Below are 22,897 nucleotides of genomic sequence, written 5' to 3' on the forward strand. Positions count from 1 at the left end.
TCGCTAAGTGTGACGGTACCTTTATTATTTCTGTTTAGCCTACATGATTCCTAGCTTTGATCCTACAGGTTATTTTTCTATGCTCTACTATAAATCCTATGACACATCCAAACAGCATAACATGAGCAACTAAATCCACTACAGTCTCTACCTGTAAGGATGATACTGTGATTAACCTCTCCTCTATATTCTTCTAATATGTTTAATTGATTTTCAGTTTACAGTTAAGAAGGCTGAAATGTATTCCCCTACATTATAATTGTATGACAGGCACTGTGAAGCCATAATCATTATCTGTGATAAGAGCTTCTGTCCACCCCTGTTGAAGACTTAAATGGTACAGTAAATGCAATTACATCATAGAGGAACTTACAGTGGGTTCGGAAAGCATTCAAACCCCTTTAAATTTGTCACTCTTTGTTTCATTGCAGCCCTTTGGTAAATTCACAAAAGTTCATTTTTTCACATTAATGTACACTCTGCACCCCATCTTGACTGAGAAAAACAGAAATGTAGAAATTTTGGCACATTTAATAAAAGAGAAAAACTGAAACATCACATGGTCATAAGTATTCAGACCCTTTGCTCAGACACTCATATTTAAGTCACATGTTGTCCATTTCCTTATGATCCTCCTTGAGATGGTTCTACTCCTTCATTGGAGTCCAGCTGTGTTTAAACGTATAGGACTTGATTTGGAAAGACACACACCTGTCTACGTCTGGAGGAAAGAAGGTTTAAACATAATAACAGACACGGATTCTTTACTGTAAGAGCAGTGAGACTATGGAACTCTCTGCCGTATGATGTTGTAATGAGTGATTCATTACTTAAAGGGAGGGTGCCGTGATTTTAGTTTTTGTATTAATAATTATTGATTATATAATCAATTATTTTTAATACGAAAGTAAATGTAGTACTTTAATACTTTTTTATTTATTCATTTTTACTTTTGCCACTGGAGGCCGCCATTTTCATTAGTGTGGGTGTAAGTGTCTGGACACGACACTTGCATACCTCACTTACGGCAGCCATGGGCATAGGAGCCAACAGTCGGGCTCCGACCGCTCCTCCTGCCTCTCAGCTGTGACTTGGGCACGCCCCCTGGGCTGCTACGTCACAGCTGTGAGAGGAGATCGCGGCCATTTTGTTTTTTTCCTCTGTCATCGCACACACAGCTCAGTGTGTGCGATCATAGCAGGAGCTGCCAGGGAGAAGCTGCTGCTGGGAGCGAGGTCCGGGGTGAGTATCTGCAGCCAGGAGCTGTGATTGCAGCCTGTACTTAGTATTACAGCACAGGCTGCAATCACTGCTCACTGCCGACCTGTTCAGAGCAGAGCAGGGAGATGTCACACTGCTCTGCCCTGAACATGACTCAGCACTTCCTGGAAGAGGACTGAAGGTAAGTACAGAGTTTTTATTTTCTTATGCATCTACCACTGCTACCTGTCCCTATATACCACTGCTACTAGCCCCTATATACCACTGCTACCTGCTCCTATATACCACTGCTACTAGCCCCTATATACCACTGCTACTAGCCCCTATATACCACTGCTACTAGCCCCTATATACCACTGCTACCAGCCCCTATATACCACTGCTACCAGCCCCTATATACCACTGCTACCAGCCACTATATACCACTGCTACTAGCCACTATATACCACTGCTACTAGCCCCTATATACCACTGCTACCTGCTCCTATATAGCACTGCTGCTAGCCCCTATATACCACTGCTACTAGCCCCTATATACCACTGCTACCAGCCACTATATACCACTGCTACTAGCCACTATATACCACTGCTACTAGCCCCTATATACCACTGCTACCTGCCCCTATATACCACTGCTACCTGCCCCTATATACCATCTACGACTGCTACCTGCCTCTGTATACCACCTACCACTGCTGCCTGCCTCTATATACCATCTACCACTGCTGCCTGTCTCTATATACCATCTACCACTGCTGCCTGCCTCTATATACCATCTACGACTGCTGCCTGCCTCTATATACCATCTACGACTGCTGCCTGCCTCTATATACCACCTACCACTGCTGCCTGCCTCTATATACCATCTACCACTGCTTCCTGCCTCTATATACCATCTACCACTGCTGCCTGCCTCTATATACCATCTACCACTGCTGCCTGCCTCTATATACCACCTACCACTGCTGCCTGCCTCTATATACCATCTACCACTGCTGCCTGCCTCTATATACCATCTACCACTGCTGCCTGCCTCTATATACCATCTACCACTGCTACCTCTGTCCTGTGTAGCTAATCTTGTCTTGTGTAGCTAATCCTGTCCTGTGTCCAGTATCACACAAGATAGGATTAGATACACGGCGCAGCACAGTATCACACAGGACAGGATTAGATACACGGCTCAGCAGTCAGTATCTAATCCTCTCCTATGCACTCCTCTCCCCCCTGCGTGTCTTTCCCCATTGTGGTTTATTATTTTTGTTGTGAGAGATGAGGGAGTCGAGGATTATGCGTTCGGTATGGTATAAAAAAGATTAATAAAGGACTTTATTCTGGCCGAGTCTTTATTTACAATACATGTGAGATCTATGTGGCGGCATTATGGGTGATCTATATGGCGGTATTATGTGAGAAGCATATGGTGTTATGTGAGAACACTGGCGGTATTATGTGTGATCTATATGGTGGTATGTGAGAACACTGGCGGTATTATGTGTGATCTATATGGCGGTATGTGAGAACACTGGCGGTATTATGTGTGATCTATATGGCGGTATGTGAGAACACTGGCGGTATTATGTGTGATCTATATGGCGGTATGTGAGAACACAGGCGGTATTATGTGTGATCTATATGGTGGTATTATGTGAGAACTGTATGACAGTATTGTGTGATCTATTTGATAGTATTGTGTGTGATCTATATGGCAGTATTATCTTCAGAAAGCAGACCCATTCTATGGTGGTTCTGGCTGAGCACCTGCACGCGGGTCTGGGGTAATAGAGGGTAAAGCATGACCTCCAGTTAGGTGCAGTCAGGGCTGGTGAGGCAGCTGAAGAGAGGGGTCTCATTTTTATCGTTACTATATGGCTACATTTCCTTCCCAGCGTCACCCCAGACTGTGCCTGTCGCCTCGCTTTCACACATCGCCAGGACAGGATGGAGAAGACAGGATCTTCGGAGGGGAATGGGGTCTGTATGCAAAGTCTGGATCAGACCAGGCCATCAATCCGCAGAAATGTTTCCTGGATTTCTGTGAAGCAGATGGTCCATCCATGTGTATAAAAGACAGCGCTCTATGTACAATCCCTGGCTGCTCCGCGCACCAAACAGGGGGCCCCTATAGACCAGCACACTGCTCTCCTGAAATACTCTGTGCTGCTGTCACCCTGCTCCCTCCACCACATATCTCCCAGAATCCTCGCTGCCTGCCATCCTTGGTGACTGTCTACTTGTCAGTATAAGGCTGCCTTCACACTATCAGTATTTGGTCAGTATTTTACCTCGGTATTTGTAGCCAAAACCAGGAGTGGGTGATAAATGCAGAAGTGGTGCATATGTTTCTATTATACTTTTCCTCTATTTGTTCCACTCCTGGTTTTGGCTTACAAATACTGAGGTAAAATACTGACCAAATACTGATAGTGTGACGGCAGCCATACTCTGCAGTCACCAACAAAATGGCTGCTCACTGGGTTCCTGAATATCATCCTCTCTAATCCCTTAGCAAACACCCAGAAGGGGAGGAGAGGAGACATCACACACGTCAGCAGACTCCGCCCATAATTACTGCAGTGCAGTAATGTGAGCTAGTTGTACACTAGGTTTTTCTGAAATTTCAGCAGCTGCTCCCCCTATTGTTGAAAAGTGGAAATTCCAAAACTTTTCAAATTAATTTTCATATTTTACCAAATTATAAACAAATGATAATATTTTTTAAGAAAATGTAATCATTAATTCTTTACATTTTTACAATTTCTGAAAAAAACATTTTTTTGATGGCACCTTCCCTTTAAATTTAAGAGGGGACTGGATGCCTTTCGTGAAAAGTATAATGTTACAGGTTATATACAGTTAAATCCATATGTATTTGGACAGAGACAACATTTTTCTAATTTTGGTTATAGACATTACCACAATGAATTTTAAACAAAACAATTCAGATGCAGTTGAAGTTCAGACTTTCAGCTTTCATTTGAGGGTATCCACATTAAAATTGGATGAAGGGTTTAGGAGTTTCAGCTCCTTAACATGTGCTACCCTGTTTTTAAAGGGACCAAAAGTAATTGGACAGATTCAATAATTTTAAATAAAATATTCATTTTTAGTACTTGGTTGAAACCACTTTGTTGGCAATGACTGCCTGAAGTCTTGAACTCACGGACATCACCAGACGCTGTGTTTCCTCCTTTTTGATGCTCTGCCAGGCCTTCACTGTGGTGGTTTTCAGTTGTTGTTTGTTTGTGGGCCTTTCTGTCTGAAGTTTAGTCTTTAACAAGTGAAATGCTGCTCAATTGGGTTGAGATCAGGTGACTGACTTGGCCATTCAAGAATATTCCACTTCTTTGCTTTAATAAACTCCTGGGTTGCTTTGGCTTTATATTTTGGGTCATTATCCATCTGTAGTATGAAATAACGACCAATCAGTTTGGCTGCATTTGGCTGGATCTGAGCACACAGTATGGCTCTGAATACCTCAGAATTAATTTGGCTGCTTCTGTCCTGTGTCACATCATCAATAAACACTAGTGACCCAGTGCCACTGGCAGCCACGCATGCCCAAGTAATTACACTGCCTCCGCTGTGTTTTACAGATGATGTGGTATGCTTTGGATCGTGAGCTGTACCATGCCTTCCCCATACTTTTCTCTTTCCATCATTCTGGTAGAGATTGATCTTGGTTTCATCTCTCCAAAGAATATTCTTCCAGAACTGTGCTGGCTTTTTTAGATGCTTTTTAGCAAAGTCCAGTCTAGCCTTTTTATTCTTGATGCTTATGAGTGGCTTGCACCGTGCAGTGAACCCTCTGTATTTACTTTCATGCAGTCTTCTCTTTATGGTAGATTTGGATATTGATACGCCGACCTCCTGGAGAGTGTTGGTCACTTGGTTGGCTGTTGTGAAGGGGTTTCTCTTCACCCATGGAGATTATTCTGCAATCATCCACCACTGTTGTCTTCCGTGGGCGCCCAGGTCTTTTTGCATTGATGAGTTCACCAGTGCTTTCTTTCTTTCTCAAGATGTACCAAACTGTAGATTTTGGCAACCCTAATATTAGAATATTAGCAGCAATTTCTCGGATGTGTTTTTTCTGTTTTCACAGCTTAAAGGGAAGGTGCCACCAGTTTTCTTGTATTTTGTTTTTTTGTGAAATTAAGCTTAAAATAGTAATTAAAATGTATTAACCCCTTTCTGCCATCAGACGTACTATTGCGTCCATGGGGGGTGGGCCCTACTTCCCAAGGACGCAATAGTACGTCATATGCGATCGGCAGCGCTCACGGGGGGAGCGGCGCCGATCGCGGCCGGGTGTCAGCTGCCTATCGCAGCTGACATCCGGCACTATGTGCCAGGAGCGGTCACGGACCGCCCCCGGCACATTAACCCCCGGCACACCGCGATCAAAGATGATCGCGATGTGCCGGCGGTGCAGGGAAGCACCGCGCAGGGAGGGGGGCTCCCTGCGGGCTTCCCTGAGACCCCCGCAGCAACGCGATGTAATCGCGTTGCTGCGAGGGTCTTGCCGCCCTCCCTCCCTGCTCCAGGTCCCGGATCCAAGATGGCCGCGGATCCGGGTCCTGCAGGGAGGGAGGTGGCTTCACAGAGCCTGCTCAGAGCAGGCACTGTGAAGCCTGCACTGCTGCATGTCAGATCAGTGATCTGACAGAGTGCTGTGCAAACTGTCAGATCACTGATCTGTGATGTCCCCCCCTGGGACAAAGTAAAAAAGTAAAAAAAAAATTTTCCAAATGTGTAAAAAAAATTAAAAAAAAATATTCCTAAATAATGAAAAAAAAAAAAAAATATTCCCATAAATACATTTCTTCATCTAAATAAAAAAAAAAAAAAACAATAAAAGTACACATATTTAGTATCGCCGCGTCCGTATCGACTCGCCCTATAAAACTGGCACACTAGTTAACCCCTTCAGTAAACACCGTAAGAAAAAAAAAAAAAAAACGAGGCAAAAAACGACGCTTTATTATCATACCGCCGAACAAAAAGTGGAATAACACGTGATCAAAAAGACAGATATAAACAACCATGGTACCGCTGAAAGCGTCATCTTGTCCCGCAAAAAACGAGCCACCATACAGCATCATCAGCAAAAAAATGAAAAAGTTATAGTCCTGAGAATAAAGCGATGCCAAAATAATTATTTTTTCTATAAAATAGTTTTTATCGTATAAAAGCGCCAAAACATAAAAAAATGATATAAATGAGATGTCGCTGTAATCGTACTGACCCGAAGAATAAAACTGCTTTATCAATTTTACCAAACGCGGAACGGTATAAACGCCTCCCCCAAAAGAAATTCATGAATAGCTGGTTTTTGGTCATTCTGTCTCACAAAAATCGGAATAAAAAGCGATCAAAAAATGTCACGTGCCCGAAAATGTTACCAATAAAAACGTCAACTCGTCGCGTAAAAAACAAGACCTCACATGACTGTGTGGACCAAAATATGGAAAAATTATAGCTCTCAAAATGTGGTAACGCAAAAAATATTTTTTGCAATAAAAAGCGTCTTTCAGTGTGTGACGGCTGCCAATCATAAAAATCCGCTAAAAAACCCGCTATAAAAGTAAATCAAACCCCCCTTCATCACCCCCTTAGTTAGGGAAAAATAAAAAAATGTATTTATTTCCATTTTCCCATTAGGGCTAGGGTTAGGGCTAGGGTTAGGGCTAGGGTTAGGGCTAGGGTTAGGGCTAGGGCTAGGGTTAGGGCTAGGGTTAGGGCTAGGGCTAGGGTTAGGGCTAGGGTTAGGGCTAGGGCTAGGGTTAGGGCTAGGGTTAGGGCTAGGGTTAGGGTTAGGGCTAGGGTTAGGGTTAGGGCTAGGGTTAGGGCTAGGGTTAGGGTTAGGGCTAGGGTTAGGGCTAGGGTTAGGGCTAGGGTTAGGGCTAGGGTTAGGGCTAGGGCTAGGGTTAGGGTTGGGGCTAGGGTTAGGGCTAGGGTTAGGGCTAGGGTTAGGGCTACAGTTAGGGTTGGGGCTAAAGTTACAGTTAGGGTTTAGATTACATTTACAGTTGGGAATAGGGTTGGGATTAGGGTTAGGGGTGTGTCAGGGTTAGAGGTGTGGTTAGGGTTACCGTTGGAATTAGGGTTAGGGGAGTGTTTGGATTAGGGTTTCAGTTATAATTGGGGGGTTTCCACTGTTTAGGCACATCAGGGGCTCTCCAAAAGCGACATGGCGTCCGATCTCAATTCCAGCCAATTCTGCGTTGAAAAAGTAAAACAGTGCTTCTTTCCTTCCGAGCTCACCCGTGTGCCCAAACAGGGGTTTACCCCAACATATGGGGTATCAGCGTACTCAGGACAAATAGGACAACAACTGTTGGGGTCCAATTTCTCCTGTTACCCTTGGGAAAATACAAAACTGGGGGCTAAAAAATAATTTTTGTGGGAAAAAAAAGATTTTTTATTTTTACGGCTCTGCGTTATAAACTGTAGTGAAACACTTGGGGTTCAAAGTTCTCACAACACATCTAGATAAGTTCCCGGGGGGGTCTAGTTTCCAATATGGGGTCACTTGTGGGGGGTTTCTACTGTTTAGGTACATTAGGGGCTCTGCAAACGCAATGTGACGCCTGCAGACCATTCCATCTAAGTCTGCATTCAAATGGCACTCCTTCCCTTCCGAGCCCTCCCATGCGCCCAAACAGTGGTTTCCCCCCATATATGGGGTATCAGCGCACTCAGGACAAATTGGACAACACATTTTTGGGTCCAATTTCTCCTGTTACCCTCGGGAAAATACAAAACTGGGGGCTAAAAAATAATTTTTGTGGGAAAAAAATTTTGTTTTATTTTTACGGCTCTCCATTATAAACCTCTGTGAAGCCCTTGGTGGGTCAAAGCGCTCACCACACATCTAGATAAGTTCCTTAGGGGGTCTACTTTCCAAAATGGTGTCACTTGTGGGGGGTTTCTACTGTTTAGGTACATTAGGGGCTCTGCAAACGCAATGTGACGCCTGCAGACCATTCCATCTAAGTCTGCATTCAAATGGCACTCCTTCCCTTCCGAGCCCTCCCATGCGCCCAAACAGTGGTTTCCCCCCACATATGGGGTATCAGCGCACTCAGGACAAATTGGACAACACATTTTTGGGTCCAATTTCTCCTGTTACCCTCGGGAAAATACAAAACTGGGGGCTAAAAAATAATTTTTGTGGGAAAAAATTTTTGTTTTATTTTTACGGCTCTCCATTATAAACCTCTGTGAAGCCCTTGGTGGGTCAAAGCGCTCACCACACATCTAGATAAGTTCCTTAGGGGGTCTACTTTCCAAAATGGTGTCACTTGTGAGTGGTTTCTACTATTTAGGTACATTAGGGGCTCTGCAAACGCAACATGGCGTCTCATCTCAATTCCTGTTAATTTTGCATTGAAAAGTCAAACGGCGCTCCTTCCTTTCCGAGCTCTCCCATCCGCCCAAACAGTGGTTTACCCCCACATATGGGGTATCAGCGCACTCAGGACAAATTGTACAACAACTATTGGGGTCCAATTTCTTCTCTTACCCTTGGAAAAATAAAAAATTGGGGGCGAAAAGATAATTTTTGTGAAAAAATATGATTTTTTTATTTTTACGGTTCTGCATTATAAACTTCTGTGAAGCACTGGGTGGGTCAAAGTGCTCACCACACCTCTAGATAAGTTCCTTAGGGGGTCTACTTTCCAAAATGGTGTCACTTGTGGGGGGTTTCAATGTTTAGGCACATCAGTGGCTTTCCAAACGCAACATGGCATCCCATCTCAATTCCTGTCAATTTTGCATTGAAAAGTCAAACGGCGCTCCTTCCCTTCCGAGCTCTCCCATCCGCCCAAACAGTGGTTTACCCCCACATATGGGATATCAGCTTACTCAGGACAAATTGTACAACAACTATTGGGGTCCAATTTCTTCTCTTACCCTTGGAAAAATAAAAAATTGGGGGCGAAAAGATAATTTGTGTGAAAAAATATGATTTTTTATTTTTACGGTTCTACATTATAAACTTCTGTGAAGCACTTGGTGGGTGAAAGAGCTCACCACACCTCTATATAAGTTCCTTAGGGGGTCTACTTTCCAAAATGGTGTCACTTGTGGGGGGTTTCAATGTTTAGGCACATCAGGGGCTCTCCAAACGAAACATGGTGTCCCATCTCAATTCCTGTCAATTTTGCATTGAAAAGTCAAATGGCGCTCCTTCGCTTCCGAGCTGTGCCATGCGCCCAAACAGTGGTTTACCCCCACATGTGGGGTATTGGCGTACTCAGGACAAATTGTACAACAATGATTGCGGTCCATTTTCTCCTGTTACCCTTGGTAAAATAAAACAAATTGGAGCTGAATTAAATTTTTTGTGAAAAAAAGTTAAATGTTCATTTTTATTTAAACATTCAAAAAAATCCTGTGAAGCACCAGAAGGGTTAATAAACTTCTTGAATGTGGTTTTAAGCACCTTGAGGGGTGTAGTTTTTAGAATGGTGTCACACTTGGGTATTTTCTATCATATAGACCCCTCAAAATGACTTCAAATGAGATGTGGTCCCTAAAAAAAAATGGTGTTGTAGAAATGAGAAATTGCTGGTCAAATTTTCACCCTTATAACTCCCTAACAAAAAAAAATTTTGGTTCCAAAATTGTGCTGATGTAAAGTAGACATGTGGGAAATGTTACTTATTAAGTATTTTGTGTGACATATATCTGTGATTTAATTGCATAAAAATTCAAAGTTGGAAAATTGCGAAATTTTCATAATTTTCGCCAAATTTCCGTTTTTTTCACAAATAAACGCAGGTACTATCAAAGAATTTTTACCATTGTCATGAAGTACAATATGTCACGAGAAAACAATGTCAGATTCACTGGGATCCGTTGAAGCGTTCCAGAGTTATAACCTCATAAAGGGACAGTGGTCAGAATTGTAAAAATTGGCCCGGTCATTAACGTGCAAACCACCCTTGGGGGTAAAGGGGTTAATGCAATGTTTGCACTGTTTGCAAACATTTCTATATGAAAAATATTATATATTTTTTTTACAAATATACATATTTACCACTAGGGGGAGCATTTTCCATTTTAGACCTCAAGCAGCTATAGTAAGATTTACCAACTTTACTGTTAGCAGCAAAATTGGGACAGTAACTGCTGACATCACCATTTCCCTCCCCTTTTGGTGGTCTAATATCCCTGGGGCAGAATGAAGAGCAGCATCACAGGGCAGCGCCATTTTGTGTGTGACTGCCCTGTGACCTGCTATCACCAGCAGTTACTGCATCAGAGGTACAGCTTGTTTACAGAGGAGCAGAACACAGTGGCCTCAGCAGCATTTTTTGTGAATAACATTCTTGCCATCCCCCTTCCCCCACCTTAATCCCTGTCCTGTCAGCTGCCCTGCTCTCTCTCCAGGTGTCACCTCCCTCTCTGCAGGCTGTGAGTGCAGCTTACCAGAGATCACAGGGACTGTGTGTGAGGGGGAGGCAGAGACACAGCAGGAGAAGCACACAGGGCAGCCTGTGAGGAACAGAGGATGTCTGCCCAGAATGTGCCTGCCTGGAGTACAGAGGAGCAGTGAGCGCTTCTTCTGTCCTGCGTTAGAGAGTAAGTGGAGCTCGGCAGATAGCACTGGGCTATAATAAAATGGCGGCTAGTCACACCTACAGCAGTGAGTTGTGCAGCCCACAGAGGCGTGCCCAGCTCACTGCTAATGCTGCTGCAATGTTAGAGATAGGAGATAATAGACGGGCGCTGACCCTATGTCCATGGGGTGCCGTAATCTGACACTGATAGTGCCCTGCTACTGCTGCAAAACCAAGATGTCAGCCCCCAGTGCATTCTTTAAACTCATATAACACATGAAATCTGTTTCACATGCATTTAAAATTTGCTTATAGCAGCATGTTATCCTACATTACAGTGATTTATTAATGATTTACAAACGCGGTACCTTACCTTTAAGAGTGGCTTGTTTCACCTGCATGGAGAGCTCCTTTGACCGCATGTTTACTGCACAGCAAAACCTTCCAAATGCAAGCACCACACCTCAAATCAACTCCAGGCCTTTTAACTGTTTAATTGAGAATGACATAACGAAGGGATTGCCACACCTGTCCATGAAATAACCTTGGAGTCAATTGTCCAATTACTTTTGGTGCCTTTAAAAACAGGGTGGCACATGTTAAGGAGCTGAAACTCCTAAACCCTTCATCCAATTTTAATGTGGATACCCTCAAATGAAAGCTGAAAGTATGAACTTCAACTGCATCTGAATTGTTTTGTTTAAAATTCATTGTGGTAATGTCTATAACCAAAATTAGAAAAATGTCTCTGTCCAAATATATGGACTTAACTGTATACTAGATTCCTTGATAGGGCGTTGATCCAGGGAACTAGTCTGATTGCCGTATGTGGAGTCGGGAAGGAATTTTTTTCCCCAATGTGGAGCTTACTCTTTGCCACATGGGTTTTTTTTGCCTTCCTCTGGATCAACATGTTAGGGCATGTTAGGTTAGGCTATGGGTTGAACTAGATGGACTTAAAGTCTTCCTTCAACCTTAATAACTGTGCTACTATGTTACTGTATAAGGCCTCACAGCTCACAGTCCGTGTCAGACCAAATGAGAATCATGAAGTCAAAGTAACTGGCCAATGAGCGCAGAGACAGAATTGTGGCATGGCACAGATCTGGCCAAAGTTACAACAGAATTTCTGCAGTACTCAAGGTTCCTAAGAGCACAATGGCTTATAATCCTTAAATGGAAGAAGTTTGGGACCACCAGAAGTCTTCCTAGACCTGGCTGTCCAGCTAAACTGAGCAATCGTGGGAGAAGAGCCTTAGTGAGATAGGTAAAGAAGAACCCCAAGATCACTGTGGCTGAGCTCCAGAGATGCACTTGGGAGATGGGAGAAAGTTCCACAAAGTCTACTACCACTGTAGCCCTCCACCCGTCGGGCCTTTATTGCAGAGTGGCCCATCGGAAGCCTCTCCTCAGTGCAAGACATATGAAAGCCCGCATAGAGTTTGTTAAAAAAAAATACATGAAGGACTCCCAGACTGATGAGACGAAGATAGACCTTTTTGGTGATAATTCTAAGCAGTATGTGTGGAAAAAACACAGACACTGCTCATCGCTTACTCAATACAATCCCAACAGTGAAACATGGTGGTGGCAGCATCATGCTATGCGGGGTGGTTTCAGCTGCAGGGACAGGAAGACTGGTTGCCATTGAAGGAAACATGAATGCTGCCAAGTACAGAGATATCCTGGATGAAAACCTCTTTCAGAGTGCTCTGGACATAAGACTTGGCCGAAGATTCACCTTCCAACAAGACAATGACCCTAAGCACACAGCTAAAATAACAAAGGAGTGGCTTCAGAACAACTCTGTGACTATTCTTGACTGGCCCAGCCAGAGCCCTGACCTAAACCCAATTGAGCATCTCTGGAGAGACCTGACTGAAAATGTCTGTCCACCAACATTCACCATTCAACCTGACGGAACTGGAGAGGATCTGCAAGGAAGAATGGCAGAGGATCCCCAAATCCAGGTGTGAAAAACTTGTTGCATCATTGCTAAGAATACTCATGGTTGTACTAGCTCAAAAGGGTGCTTCTACTCAATACTGAGCGAAGGGTCTGAACACTTATGATCATGTGATATTTCAGTTTTTCTTTTTTAATAAATCTGCAAAAATTACTAAATTAATGAGAAAAAAAAAGAACTTTTTTGAATTTACCCAATGGCTGCAATGAAGCAAATAGTGAGAAATATAAAGGTGTATTAATTCTTTCTGCTCCCACTGTATATTGCCTGAGATGGTTTCTCCTGTCAGAGAAAATAAAGCCATGTAATTCTCAGGCTCCTCATGTGATCACAGGACCTAACTGAAGAGAGGAGTACTATGAATTTCCAGATAAACAGGGACAACTAAACATGGCACTAATAGCTGAATTACGGTATATATTGTTTAGGAATATTGAAAGGATGAATTATTTTTTTTGTCATCATAAGTAGATTTGTTCTTTATTTGTAGGAAATAATTATCAAGGTCACGGTAACTTTGACTTTCCACATGGAGCACAAGGTGGGACATCTATGAATGATTTTATTCATGGGCCCCAGTTGTCTCATCCACCTGACATGCCCACCGGTTTGTCTTCGCTGGACAAACCTCTAAGCCACTCCATGCAGGACTCGGTAAGTGGTGATGATGTATATAGCACTTTTAATACATGTAAGCCACTTTGTTACAAGCTTATTACATGTTATCTTATTGCCAATTGTTCTTTTCCATACTGAGCCATTTTCCCCATTCCTGACCATGGACATTTTTCGGGTTTTATCATACATGAGCTTTTAACCACTCTAAATTTTTCTTTTGTTCGGACATTCAAATAATTTTTGTGCTTTTTTGTTCAATACATGTGGCTTAATTTTTTATGTCATATTACATTCCTTTTTTTATGATATTCCTCTTTCCATAGAAATTGTTTTTATGCATTGAGCTGCCTTCTGGTGCACAAGAGCTTCTATGTTCAAGTCCTGACAGGCAGTGTCTTCTCCTATAATTGTATTTATTTTCTTGCTTTTTATTAGTTTATTTTCTCAATTATTTCACACACTGTACCCTCCGTAAGGTTTTACAATATGTTTGGAGGGCACTTTGTAATAAAAAATTTTTTCATTGCAAATTTCTCCTGTAACTGGGAGTGGTATATTAGCCCCAGTTACAGGAGAAATTCAGCATCCTGCCTGCATGGCATAACTGGCTGAGTCTCTTAAAGGGAACCTGTCACCCCGAAAATCGCGGGTGAGGTAAGCCCACCGGCATTAGGGGCTTATCTACAGCATTCTGTAATGCTGTAGATAAGCCCCCGATGTTACCTGAAAGAGGAGAAAAAGACGTTAGATTATACTCACCCAGGGGCGGTCCCGCTGCTGGTCCGGTCGGATGGGCGTCTCTGGTCCGCTGCGGCGCCTCCCATCTTCATTCCAAGACGTCCTCTTCTGATCTTCAGCCACGGCTCCGGCGCAGGCGTACTTTGTCTGCCCTGTTGAGGGCAGAACAAAGTACTGCAGTGCGCAGGCGCCGGGCCTTTCTGACCTTTCTGGCGCCTGCGCACTGCAGTACTTTGTTCTGCCCTCAACAGGGCAGACAAAGTACGCCTGCGCCAGAGCAGAAGAGGACGTCTTGGAATGAAGATGGGAGGCGCCGCAGCGGACCAGAGACGCCCATCCGACCGGACCAGCAGCGGGACCGCCCCTGGGTGAGTATAATCTAACGTCTTTTTCTCCTCTTTCAGGTAACATCGGGGGCTTATCTACAGCATTACAAAATGCTGTAGATAAGCCCCTGATGCCAGTGGGCTTACCTCACCCGCGATTTTCGGGGTGACAGGTTCCCTTTAAGAATCAGCAGCTCTTCCTCTTTCCCTACACCCAGCGATCACATGATTCCTGGGTCTGGAGAAGGAAAGCTTCCTAATCTGTTTACACAAGTGCTGGTTCAGCGTTGGATATGTTACATTCATGATGCCAATCATGGTAGTAAACCAGTGTTGACTCCTCTGAGAGGGGAGTCTTGTGAGGTCTAACAGCTATCTCCCTACTCCCATAGTTGCACAATCTCCTACAAGCAGCTTTACTCTGCATTGACATTTTAGAATGCCAGTGTGAACTACCCTGACAATTATAGTCTGTGGGTGATCCAAAAGTAATTAAGGATTTAAGTGATTCTAAAATCTTCAACTGAACTCAAAAAGATTTCCCATCCGTACATTCCTAAACCAAGAATTTGCAAAAACCCTAGTCCATGCCCGCATCATCTCCTGCCTTGACTACTGCAACCTCCTGCTCTGTGGCCTCCCCTTTAACACTCTTGCACCCCTCCAATCTATTCTAAACTCTGCTGCCCGACTAATCCACCTGTCCCATCGCTATTCCCCGGCCTTTCCCCTCTGTAAATCCCTGCACTGGCTCCCCATTACCCAACGACTCCAGTTCAAAACCCTATCCATGACAAACAAAGCCATCCACAATCTGTGTCCTCCATACATCTGTGACCTCTTCTCCCAGTAGTTACCTGCACGCAACCTCCGATCCTCACAAGATCTCCTCCTATACTCCCCTCTTATCTCCTCTTCCCACAATCGCATACAAGATTTCTCCCGCGGATCCCCCATAAAGTACCGTCACACATAACGATATCGTTAACGATATTGTTGCTTTTTGTGACGTAGCAACGATATCGTTAAGGAAATCGTTATGTGTGACAGCGACCAACGATCAGGCCCCTGCTGGGAGATCGTTGGTCGCTGAGGAAAGTCCAGCACTTTATTTCGTCGCTGGATCTACCGCTGACATCGCTGGATCGGCGTGTGTGATGCCGATCCAGCGATGTCTTCACTGGTAACCAGGGTAAACATCGGGTTACTAAGCGCAGGGCCGCGCTTAGTAACCCGATGTTTACCCTGGTTACCAGCGTAAACGTTAAAAAAACAAACACTACATACTTACCTTCAGCTGTCTGTCCCCGGCGCTGTGCTTCTCTGCACTCTTCCTGCATCCTGTGTCAGCGCCGGCCAGCTGGAAAGCACAGCGGTGACGTCACCGCTCTGCTTTCCGGCTGACCCGGCGCTGACAGTGCAGAGGAAAGCACAGCGCCGGAGGACAGACAGCGGAATGTAAGTATGTAGTGTTTGTTTTTTTAACGTTTACGCTGGTAACCATGGTAAACATCGGGTTACTAAGCGCGGCCCTGCACTTAGTAACCCGATGTTTACCCTGGTTACCGGGGACCTCAGGATCGGTGGTCGCTGGAGAGCTGTCTGTGTGACAGCTCTCCAGCGATGCTGCAGCGATCGACATCGTTGTCGGTATCGCTGCAGCGTCGCTTAGTGTGACGGTACCCTTACTCTAGAACTCTCTACCACAACATATCAGATTCTCGCCTACCACAGAAACCTTCAAAAAGAACCTGAAGACCTACCTCTTTCAACAAGCCTACAACCTGCAGTAACCATCGATAGACCAAACCACTGCACGACCATCTCTACCCTCGCCTACTGTATTCTCACCCATCCCTTGTAGATTGTGAACCATCGTGGGCAGGGTCCTCTCTCCTCATGTACCAGTCGTAACTTATATTGATTAAGATTATTGTACTTGTTTTTATTATGTATACCCCTCCTCACATGTAAATCGCCATGGAATAAATGGCACTATAATAATAAATAATAATAAAACGCTGTTATGTTCTTTGTAAAGCTGACACTGTCTTTTCCTAATATTTATTGTCTTTTAGATACCTCATGTAGGAAATTCTGAGCAGCCTCATGGCTCCATGCCTCAGGGCTTACACCCACCTCACCCAGGAAGTCAGCCTGGGCAGCCTTTACACCACGGTGGACCAGCACCTCAACCTCGACACCCTCCACAAGCTGCCAACCATCCGCATGGGGACATGGCCTTTAACCCCTCCTCTGTGTTAGAAGGTCAACCGGGTGGTCATGGACCTCCAGATATGCCAGAGCCATCTCTGGATGTAAGTTCAATGATAATTTAAATGAGTGACTGCATAGGTTGACATGTGAATGCTATTTTAGAGATTTTGTAGTTAATTACAGATGTAACAAATCTAAAATGAACGTTTGTTTTAAATGAGAATATTTGTGCTACATAAATAACATGAGATTCATGGGCACAGTATTGTCTATGAAAATGGCATTTGTATAATGTACATGTATTGTATTTTTCAATAAGACGCACTTTTAAGCAAGAACAACTCTTGCTAAATTGTAGGCAGCTTCCTGTGATGGAGGAGACTCAGCATCCCCCCTGATTATTGAGAGAATTGCTCCCTTTCCTCCTAACTCATTTATGCGATCATTGCAGAACAGGAGATGAAGCTGCAAGGACCTGTATTAAGGCTGAAAGGACCTTTCAGATCATCTGATCAGTCACATGCGTGGAAGGAACTGCAACATATTAATGTATAGCATGTGTATGTAAATGTGCAATGTAGCAGAGCTAAGTGCATCGACTATATGTGTATATGTAGCAGAGCTGTGTGTATGTATATGTGCATATGTAACAGAGCTATGTGTATTTATATCTGCATATGTAGCAGAGCTGTGTGTATAATAGACACGGCAGATAAATAATAACAATAAATCTATTACATCCCTATTTTACACTAGTGCATTAAAATGCCTGATAATGACCCATCCACTTTACATCACCCGGAAAGTTTTAATTACCGTAATAGGAAAAATGTTATACCTATTTTCTGCTGTCTAAACCTGGTGTGTATCTTATGGCAAAGTGTGTCTTATAGTCCCAAAAATATGACATATCTTGTAGCTAAACTGTGTTTAATACCTTGCATTGATCTAAAAGTAATTCTACTGTTTGCTTGTCGATAGGATACAACTATAAAGCAGAGGTCATTGTTTTATTGCATTTCTGTAGAAAGTGTATTTCAAGGTTCTTGGAGTGGAAACGGCACATTCTAGATCTCAGGTGTCCAGTCAGTTCTGTGTAGATATTAAGCCAGAAAAAAAATGCTTTGAAAATTCAAACTAGTCATTTGTTTTTTGTAAATTGTAAAGGTGATCACAGCATTTTAAATATACAGAAATAAAAATTGTCATGGGAAATATCTTGTCAGGGACATCAATAACATTAATGCAACAGTGACCTGTAGTATAAGGAGTTTTTGACTTCTCTCTCCTTTCTGCAGCTGCTTCCAGAGCTTACGAATCCAGACGAGCTTCTTTCCTACCTGGATCCTCCAGATCTACCAAACAACAGCAACGATGACCTTCTCTCACTATTTGAGAACAACTAAAGTGTAGCTGTTTCCCCATTCCCAGCCCATAATACAGCCAGTCAGGACACACAGGGCAGGCACAGTTCTGGAAACTCCAACCCTTATCCATTATGAATGCCTTCCCGGCAGTCTTGTAGCTGTATTTGCCTAAGACTAATGCACTAGTGATGCTGCTACAGGGCAATATTCGGCTCCAGGCTGTCTGTAGATCTCTCAAGTGGTGCTTCCTGGTTTTCCCATTCTGAGGTTGATAAATGGGAAACTTTGAAGACAAAGTCCTCACTAGGCAGTTTAAGAGGTGGTGGAGATTAAATGCAAGACACGTGACACCTTATGATGCCTAGTGCTACCCCTCATTCCCACACCACCACCAGTCTCACACCAGCTGGCAATGAAGAACTTTACCACAAAATTGGGAGAAAGATGGAACAAACACACACCCATACACAAAGCACAAGGTTCCTAAGCAATGAGCATTAAGGGTAGACCTCTTGCTCTCACCACACACAAGTGCTGTCATGGAGGAGACAGCCTCTTCGAGGGAAGAGGGTCTCCTGCTTCTTTGTTTTGTCGCCAGTATACATTTCCTCCAGTTCTTATTGCAGCATTTATAACAAAAACTCCCAGGTCCCTGGACAGACGTTTCCTAAATGCAGAGACTAACAGCATGGAAGCTTCAGGGCAACAGCTGATACTTCATCCAGGAGCTATGCTGTCTCTTGTGACTTTATTTTGTTTGAACTTTTTTGTTTTAAGCTGCAACAAGGGGCATTGATATTGGTTTCATAAAGCAGCTTAAGGGTTATGTTTTTGTTTTTATTCATTTTGCTTAACCCAAGAAGACTGTTACACAATAACTGGCCTTTTTATCTGCCTGGTGATTATCATTTTAATATAAAACCACATAAAATGTGTGTTATTTGTGCAATCTTCTTTCCCAACCATCTTGTGGTCAAGGTACCTTCTAGAGGTGTGGGGGTAGGGGTCTAAATGCATGAGTCTGACCCAGTTTCTGTGCTTCTGGTGTGTTAATGCTGCTTGCTTCTGTAAAACTGTTGTTATATTTGTACAGAAGTGCATGTGTGCCAATCAATGTTACTTACTTTGTCTTTGTTCACTTTTTCACTGCTTTCTCCTTTGCTGACCCACTGTATAAATAAAATGGTATCCAGCAGATTACTTTAGCATAAGAAGTCTTAAAGGGGTTGTCCAATGAAAATAATTATCACCGAGGATTATTGATGAAAGTTGTTAGCAGCGATGAGGTCCTGAGTCTAAACTCCACCAAGGACAAAATATGCAAGGAGTTTGTATGTTCTCCCTGTGGTGTGTGAGTTTTTCTCTGGGTTCTCCCCAGACACATACTGAAAGGGAGTTTAGATTGTGAGCCCCAATGGGGACAGTCATGGTAGTGTCTGTAAAGCTGTAGAATACGATGATGCTATATAAGTAAATAATACTTGCTGATCGGTGGGGTCCGACCACTGGGACATGCACTAATCAGCAGAATGGAGAATTTTTATTCACAAGGTGACACTTTTATTTCTGATAAAAAATGGAGTGAAAGGTTGCAATATCGTCCACTGCTCCATTCATTCTCATCTCCGAGCAGAGCACTCAGAAGCCCCATAAGACGTGGAGCAGCAGTCGAGCATGCAACCTGCCATTCTATTGTAATTGAGGTAAAAGTGCCTCTTTTTGCCAATCTATGCCAGTTCCAGCTGTCGGACCCCATCAACGAATAAGATATTGCCTATCCTGACTGTAGGTGATTACTTGTTTTCATCAGACAACCCTATTAAAGGAAGACTTTTCTTCTTGCCTCTTTATAAGCAATTTCCTCCTCGTTCCTTTTCAGTGTACCAGCTTTGCCATCTTATGTCCTTTTTATGATATACTGATTTTAATTTTTTGCCCGTGTGTTGTGCTTGTACAGATGTGACTGACACACCAAACAATCCTACTTTGTTGAATATTTGTTTTCCTTTTTTCTATCACCAAAGTTGTATTTTGTAAATTTTTTTTATTTAACAAAAAAATGGAGAAAAAAAATGGTGGGTGGGCAAGTGATTATTTCCCTTTTTGGTTTCCCTTCTAGCAGTTTGAAATTCTTGACATTTTATTATTTTCCTGTTCTCGTTTTGTAGAAATGTAGGCTTTTTAAAATACATCTCCACTTTGTATTTGTGTTTTTTTTTGTTTGTTTGATTTTTATTTTTTTTCTATTTTTTTCATTTTCTAAATTCCGGTGTCTTAGTAAGGTAAGATGGCAGCACACAATGCTGTTCATATGCAATTAAAATATTGTAAATATGTTAAAAAATTTTAGAACTATGTGTTGCTTAGTGACATGGTTTGTTCTCATGTAGTTTTTTTTTTTTTATAATGCCAAGTCCTTGTGACACATCCCTTCTCTTCATCACACTTCTCACCTTGATTTTACAGCTGTACCTGCGGCTAATACCTCTCCTCTAGGGACGTCTCCAGCTGCTGTGAAAGTGAAGGGGTTACACTACAATTAAGGCGCCTGCATTTGTGAAAATGTAGAATTTGCTTGTACCCAAAAAGAAGCAAACTTTAGAAAGTAACTACCACAATATGATGGGATTGTGAGGATGGAGCATTGCTTTTCATTTCAGTTACTTGCAATTTGTCCAACAGTTACAAAAACTTTCTAAAATTTGTTCTCTTATTTTATAATTATGTATTGCCATTAAAGGGGTTGTGTAATCTTATTAAATTGCTAAAATGGCAAAGTGCTTGTAAAATTGAGCCACTTTACCATTTAGCTGTTATTAAAGATCCAGTCCGTTCTCCAGAGCAGAGAACTTTTTCATTCTGAAGTGAACTGCTCATTGCCATGGTGTGTGCACGGTCATGCTGTTTGCTATGTAACTTGCTCTGAAGCCAGCCTTAAGTGTCCCTGCACATCTCACATGCACCAGAGAGCGCACAGTTCTGGCCAGCAGTTAAGCCCGAACTGTCAATCTTCAGGATTTCATTGCTCCCTGCAAGCTGGAAACAGGGAGGTAGGGGAGCGGTGCGCTCCTGAAGACAGAAACGCGAGACAACCCATTTAATGCTTATCTTTTCAAGGCTTGAAACACTTTTGCAGAACTGTGTTATATGCAGCAGTACAAGTAGAAATTATACATTAATACAGAATGTCAGATGTAAATGCTGTCATGGCTTTTAATTTTTCAACTGGAAAAAAAGTTAACCCCTTCACTTTAATGGAGGGGGAAAGGGATGAAGGCGTTGCCAGCTTATGCTTGGCCCTTTTGGGTCTGAGCAGGATTAAAGGACTTCACACACCCTATGTAAATAATGTATATGAGCAGTAGAGACATAAAACACAGACACATTCATTTTCCTGGGAATGTGCATTTGTTTGTTTTTTATTTTGCAAAAAAAGTGGTTAGAAAAATGTTTAAAAAAATGTGTGTTTCCATATGGTGTGGAAATATTCCTATATTTAGGGAGGGTGGGAAGGGTGCATTTTGTGTGAAATCACTTTGTTTCCACTCTGAAATACTTTGACCCTTTGTGAAAAGAAATGACTTTTTTTTTTTTTGTTATGTACATCTAATATTTTAGCTGACACACTTTACTTTAAGGTGCTACATGACGTAAAACACACACACAGTGAAAAAGAAATAGTGGATTATAGGGAAATTCAGTAAAAAAAGAAAGAGATTGTAACCAAATTCTTTGTACAAATTTTGATATTCTGATCAGAAGGGGAAATTGAAAATAAATGGTACAATCTATAATAAAACATGCAAAAGGGCCACTGTATCTTGTCTGTACATTGTATGTACAATTTAATCATTCATATTTGTATCCCCTTCAGTGCCAGAGGGAAGAAGTGTCTCTTCCCCTCTCTAGCAGTGAAGGCAGAAAATGTTCAAAATTAACGTAATTGTGCTTTTTAGTCTTGCAAAACTGTATGTAGTTAGTTGTGTCCACCTTATATTTATCAAATAAATATGTACTCAGATGAAACCTGAACACTGTGTTAAGTTTTCATTTTATATTTAAATAGTGCTGCCTTTTAATTTTATTTTGATCATATATCTGTGTAGCATATTTTCCCATTTATGTTCATTTTTGTCATTTTTTAAAATAAAACTGAAGTTTTAAAAGCTACTTGCAATTAGTCAATAAATGTATCATTCTTATGATATGCATGTACCAAGTTAAGCCATGAAATAATGACAACACTGTTGAATAAGCATTCCCAGTAAGCTTTTTGTTAGGAAAACTTGTGTAACTGTAGTGTAGGGGGCATTAATACTCTCACTGATTGCCAGCTTTCCCGGCTTGCAGGACTCTATGTGCATTGGAAGTGACTTTTACAATAAGAGCCTATGAAGCATTGTTGAGTGACACGCCTCAAACGTACATTGCAAAAGCGGCTTTTGGCTCACACGTAGACACTAGAGATGGGTGGACACCTGGATGTTCTGGTACGGAAGGTTTGGCCGAACAGTTACAAAAAATTTGACTACTTGAACAGTACCTGGACCCGAACATGTACCCTATTCACTTGAATGGGGAGCCCAAACATCCAGTGTTTGCTGCACTGTAATGTGCAAGACAGTGCAACAAACAACCCTTCTGATCGGCGGTGAAATCATCCCCGCCGGTCAGAGAGCCAACATGAGTGCTCAGCTGTGATCGGAGATATAAAGGTTACCTCCGGTCATTTTTGTCAGCTGATGGGATAACTTCTCCTATCATTCGACACCTGCTGCTGCTAATAACGGCGAGAGCAGGACCGGCGGATGGGAGTATTCATTATCCGCCCCTGCGCTGTAAATAATTTAAAAAAAAAAACCAGTGTGGGTT

At 42.6% G+C, this 22,897-nt stretch overlaps 1 protein-coding gene across 8 annotated transcripts in view; it reads left to right on the plus strand.

Moving 5' to 3' along the window:
* ZMIZ1 (zinc finger MIZ-type containing 1) overlaps window positions 1-22,057 on the plus strand; it is an 816,521-nt gene extending 794,464 nt beyond the window's left edge. For all 8 annotated transcript variants that reach the window (XM_069753082.1, XM_069753084.1, XM_069753085.1 and 5 more), the window contains 3 exons: window positions 13,250-13,413; window positions 16,520-16,759; window positions 17,957-22,057. In XM_069753082.1, coding sequence (XP_069609183.1) covers window positions 13,250-13,413; window positions 16,520-16,759; window positions 17,957-18,064 — 512 coding nt within the window. In that variant the 3' untranslated portion in view covers window positions 18,065-22,057. The remainder of the gene's footprint in view (window positions 1-13,249; window positions 13,414-16,519; window positions 16,760-17,956) is intronic.
* The last annotated feature ends 840 nt before the right edge of the window (window positions 22,058-22,897 follow it).

The sequence above is a fragment of the Ranitomeya imitator genome, chromosome 2 (assembly GCF_032444005.1).
Source record: "Ranitomeya imitator isolate aRanImi1 chromosome 2, aRanImi1.pri, whole genome shotgun sequence".
In the NCBI taxonomy this organism is placed as follows: domain Eukaryota; kingdom Metazoa; phylum Chordata; class Amphibia; order Anura; family Dendrobatidae; genus Ranitomeya; species Ranitomeya imitator.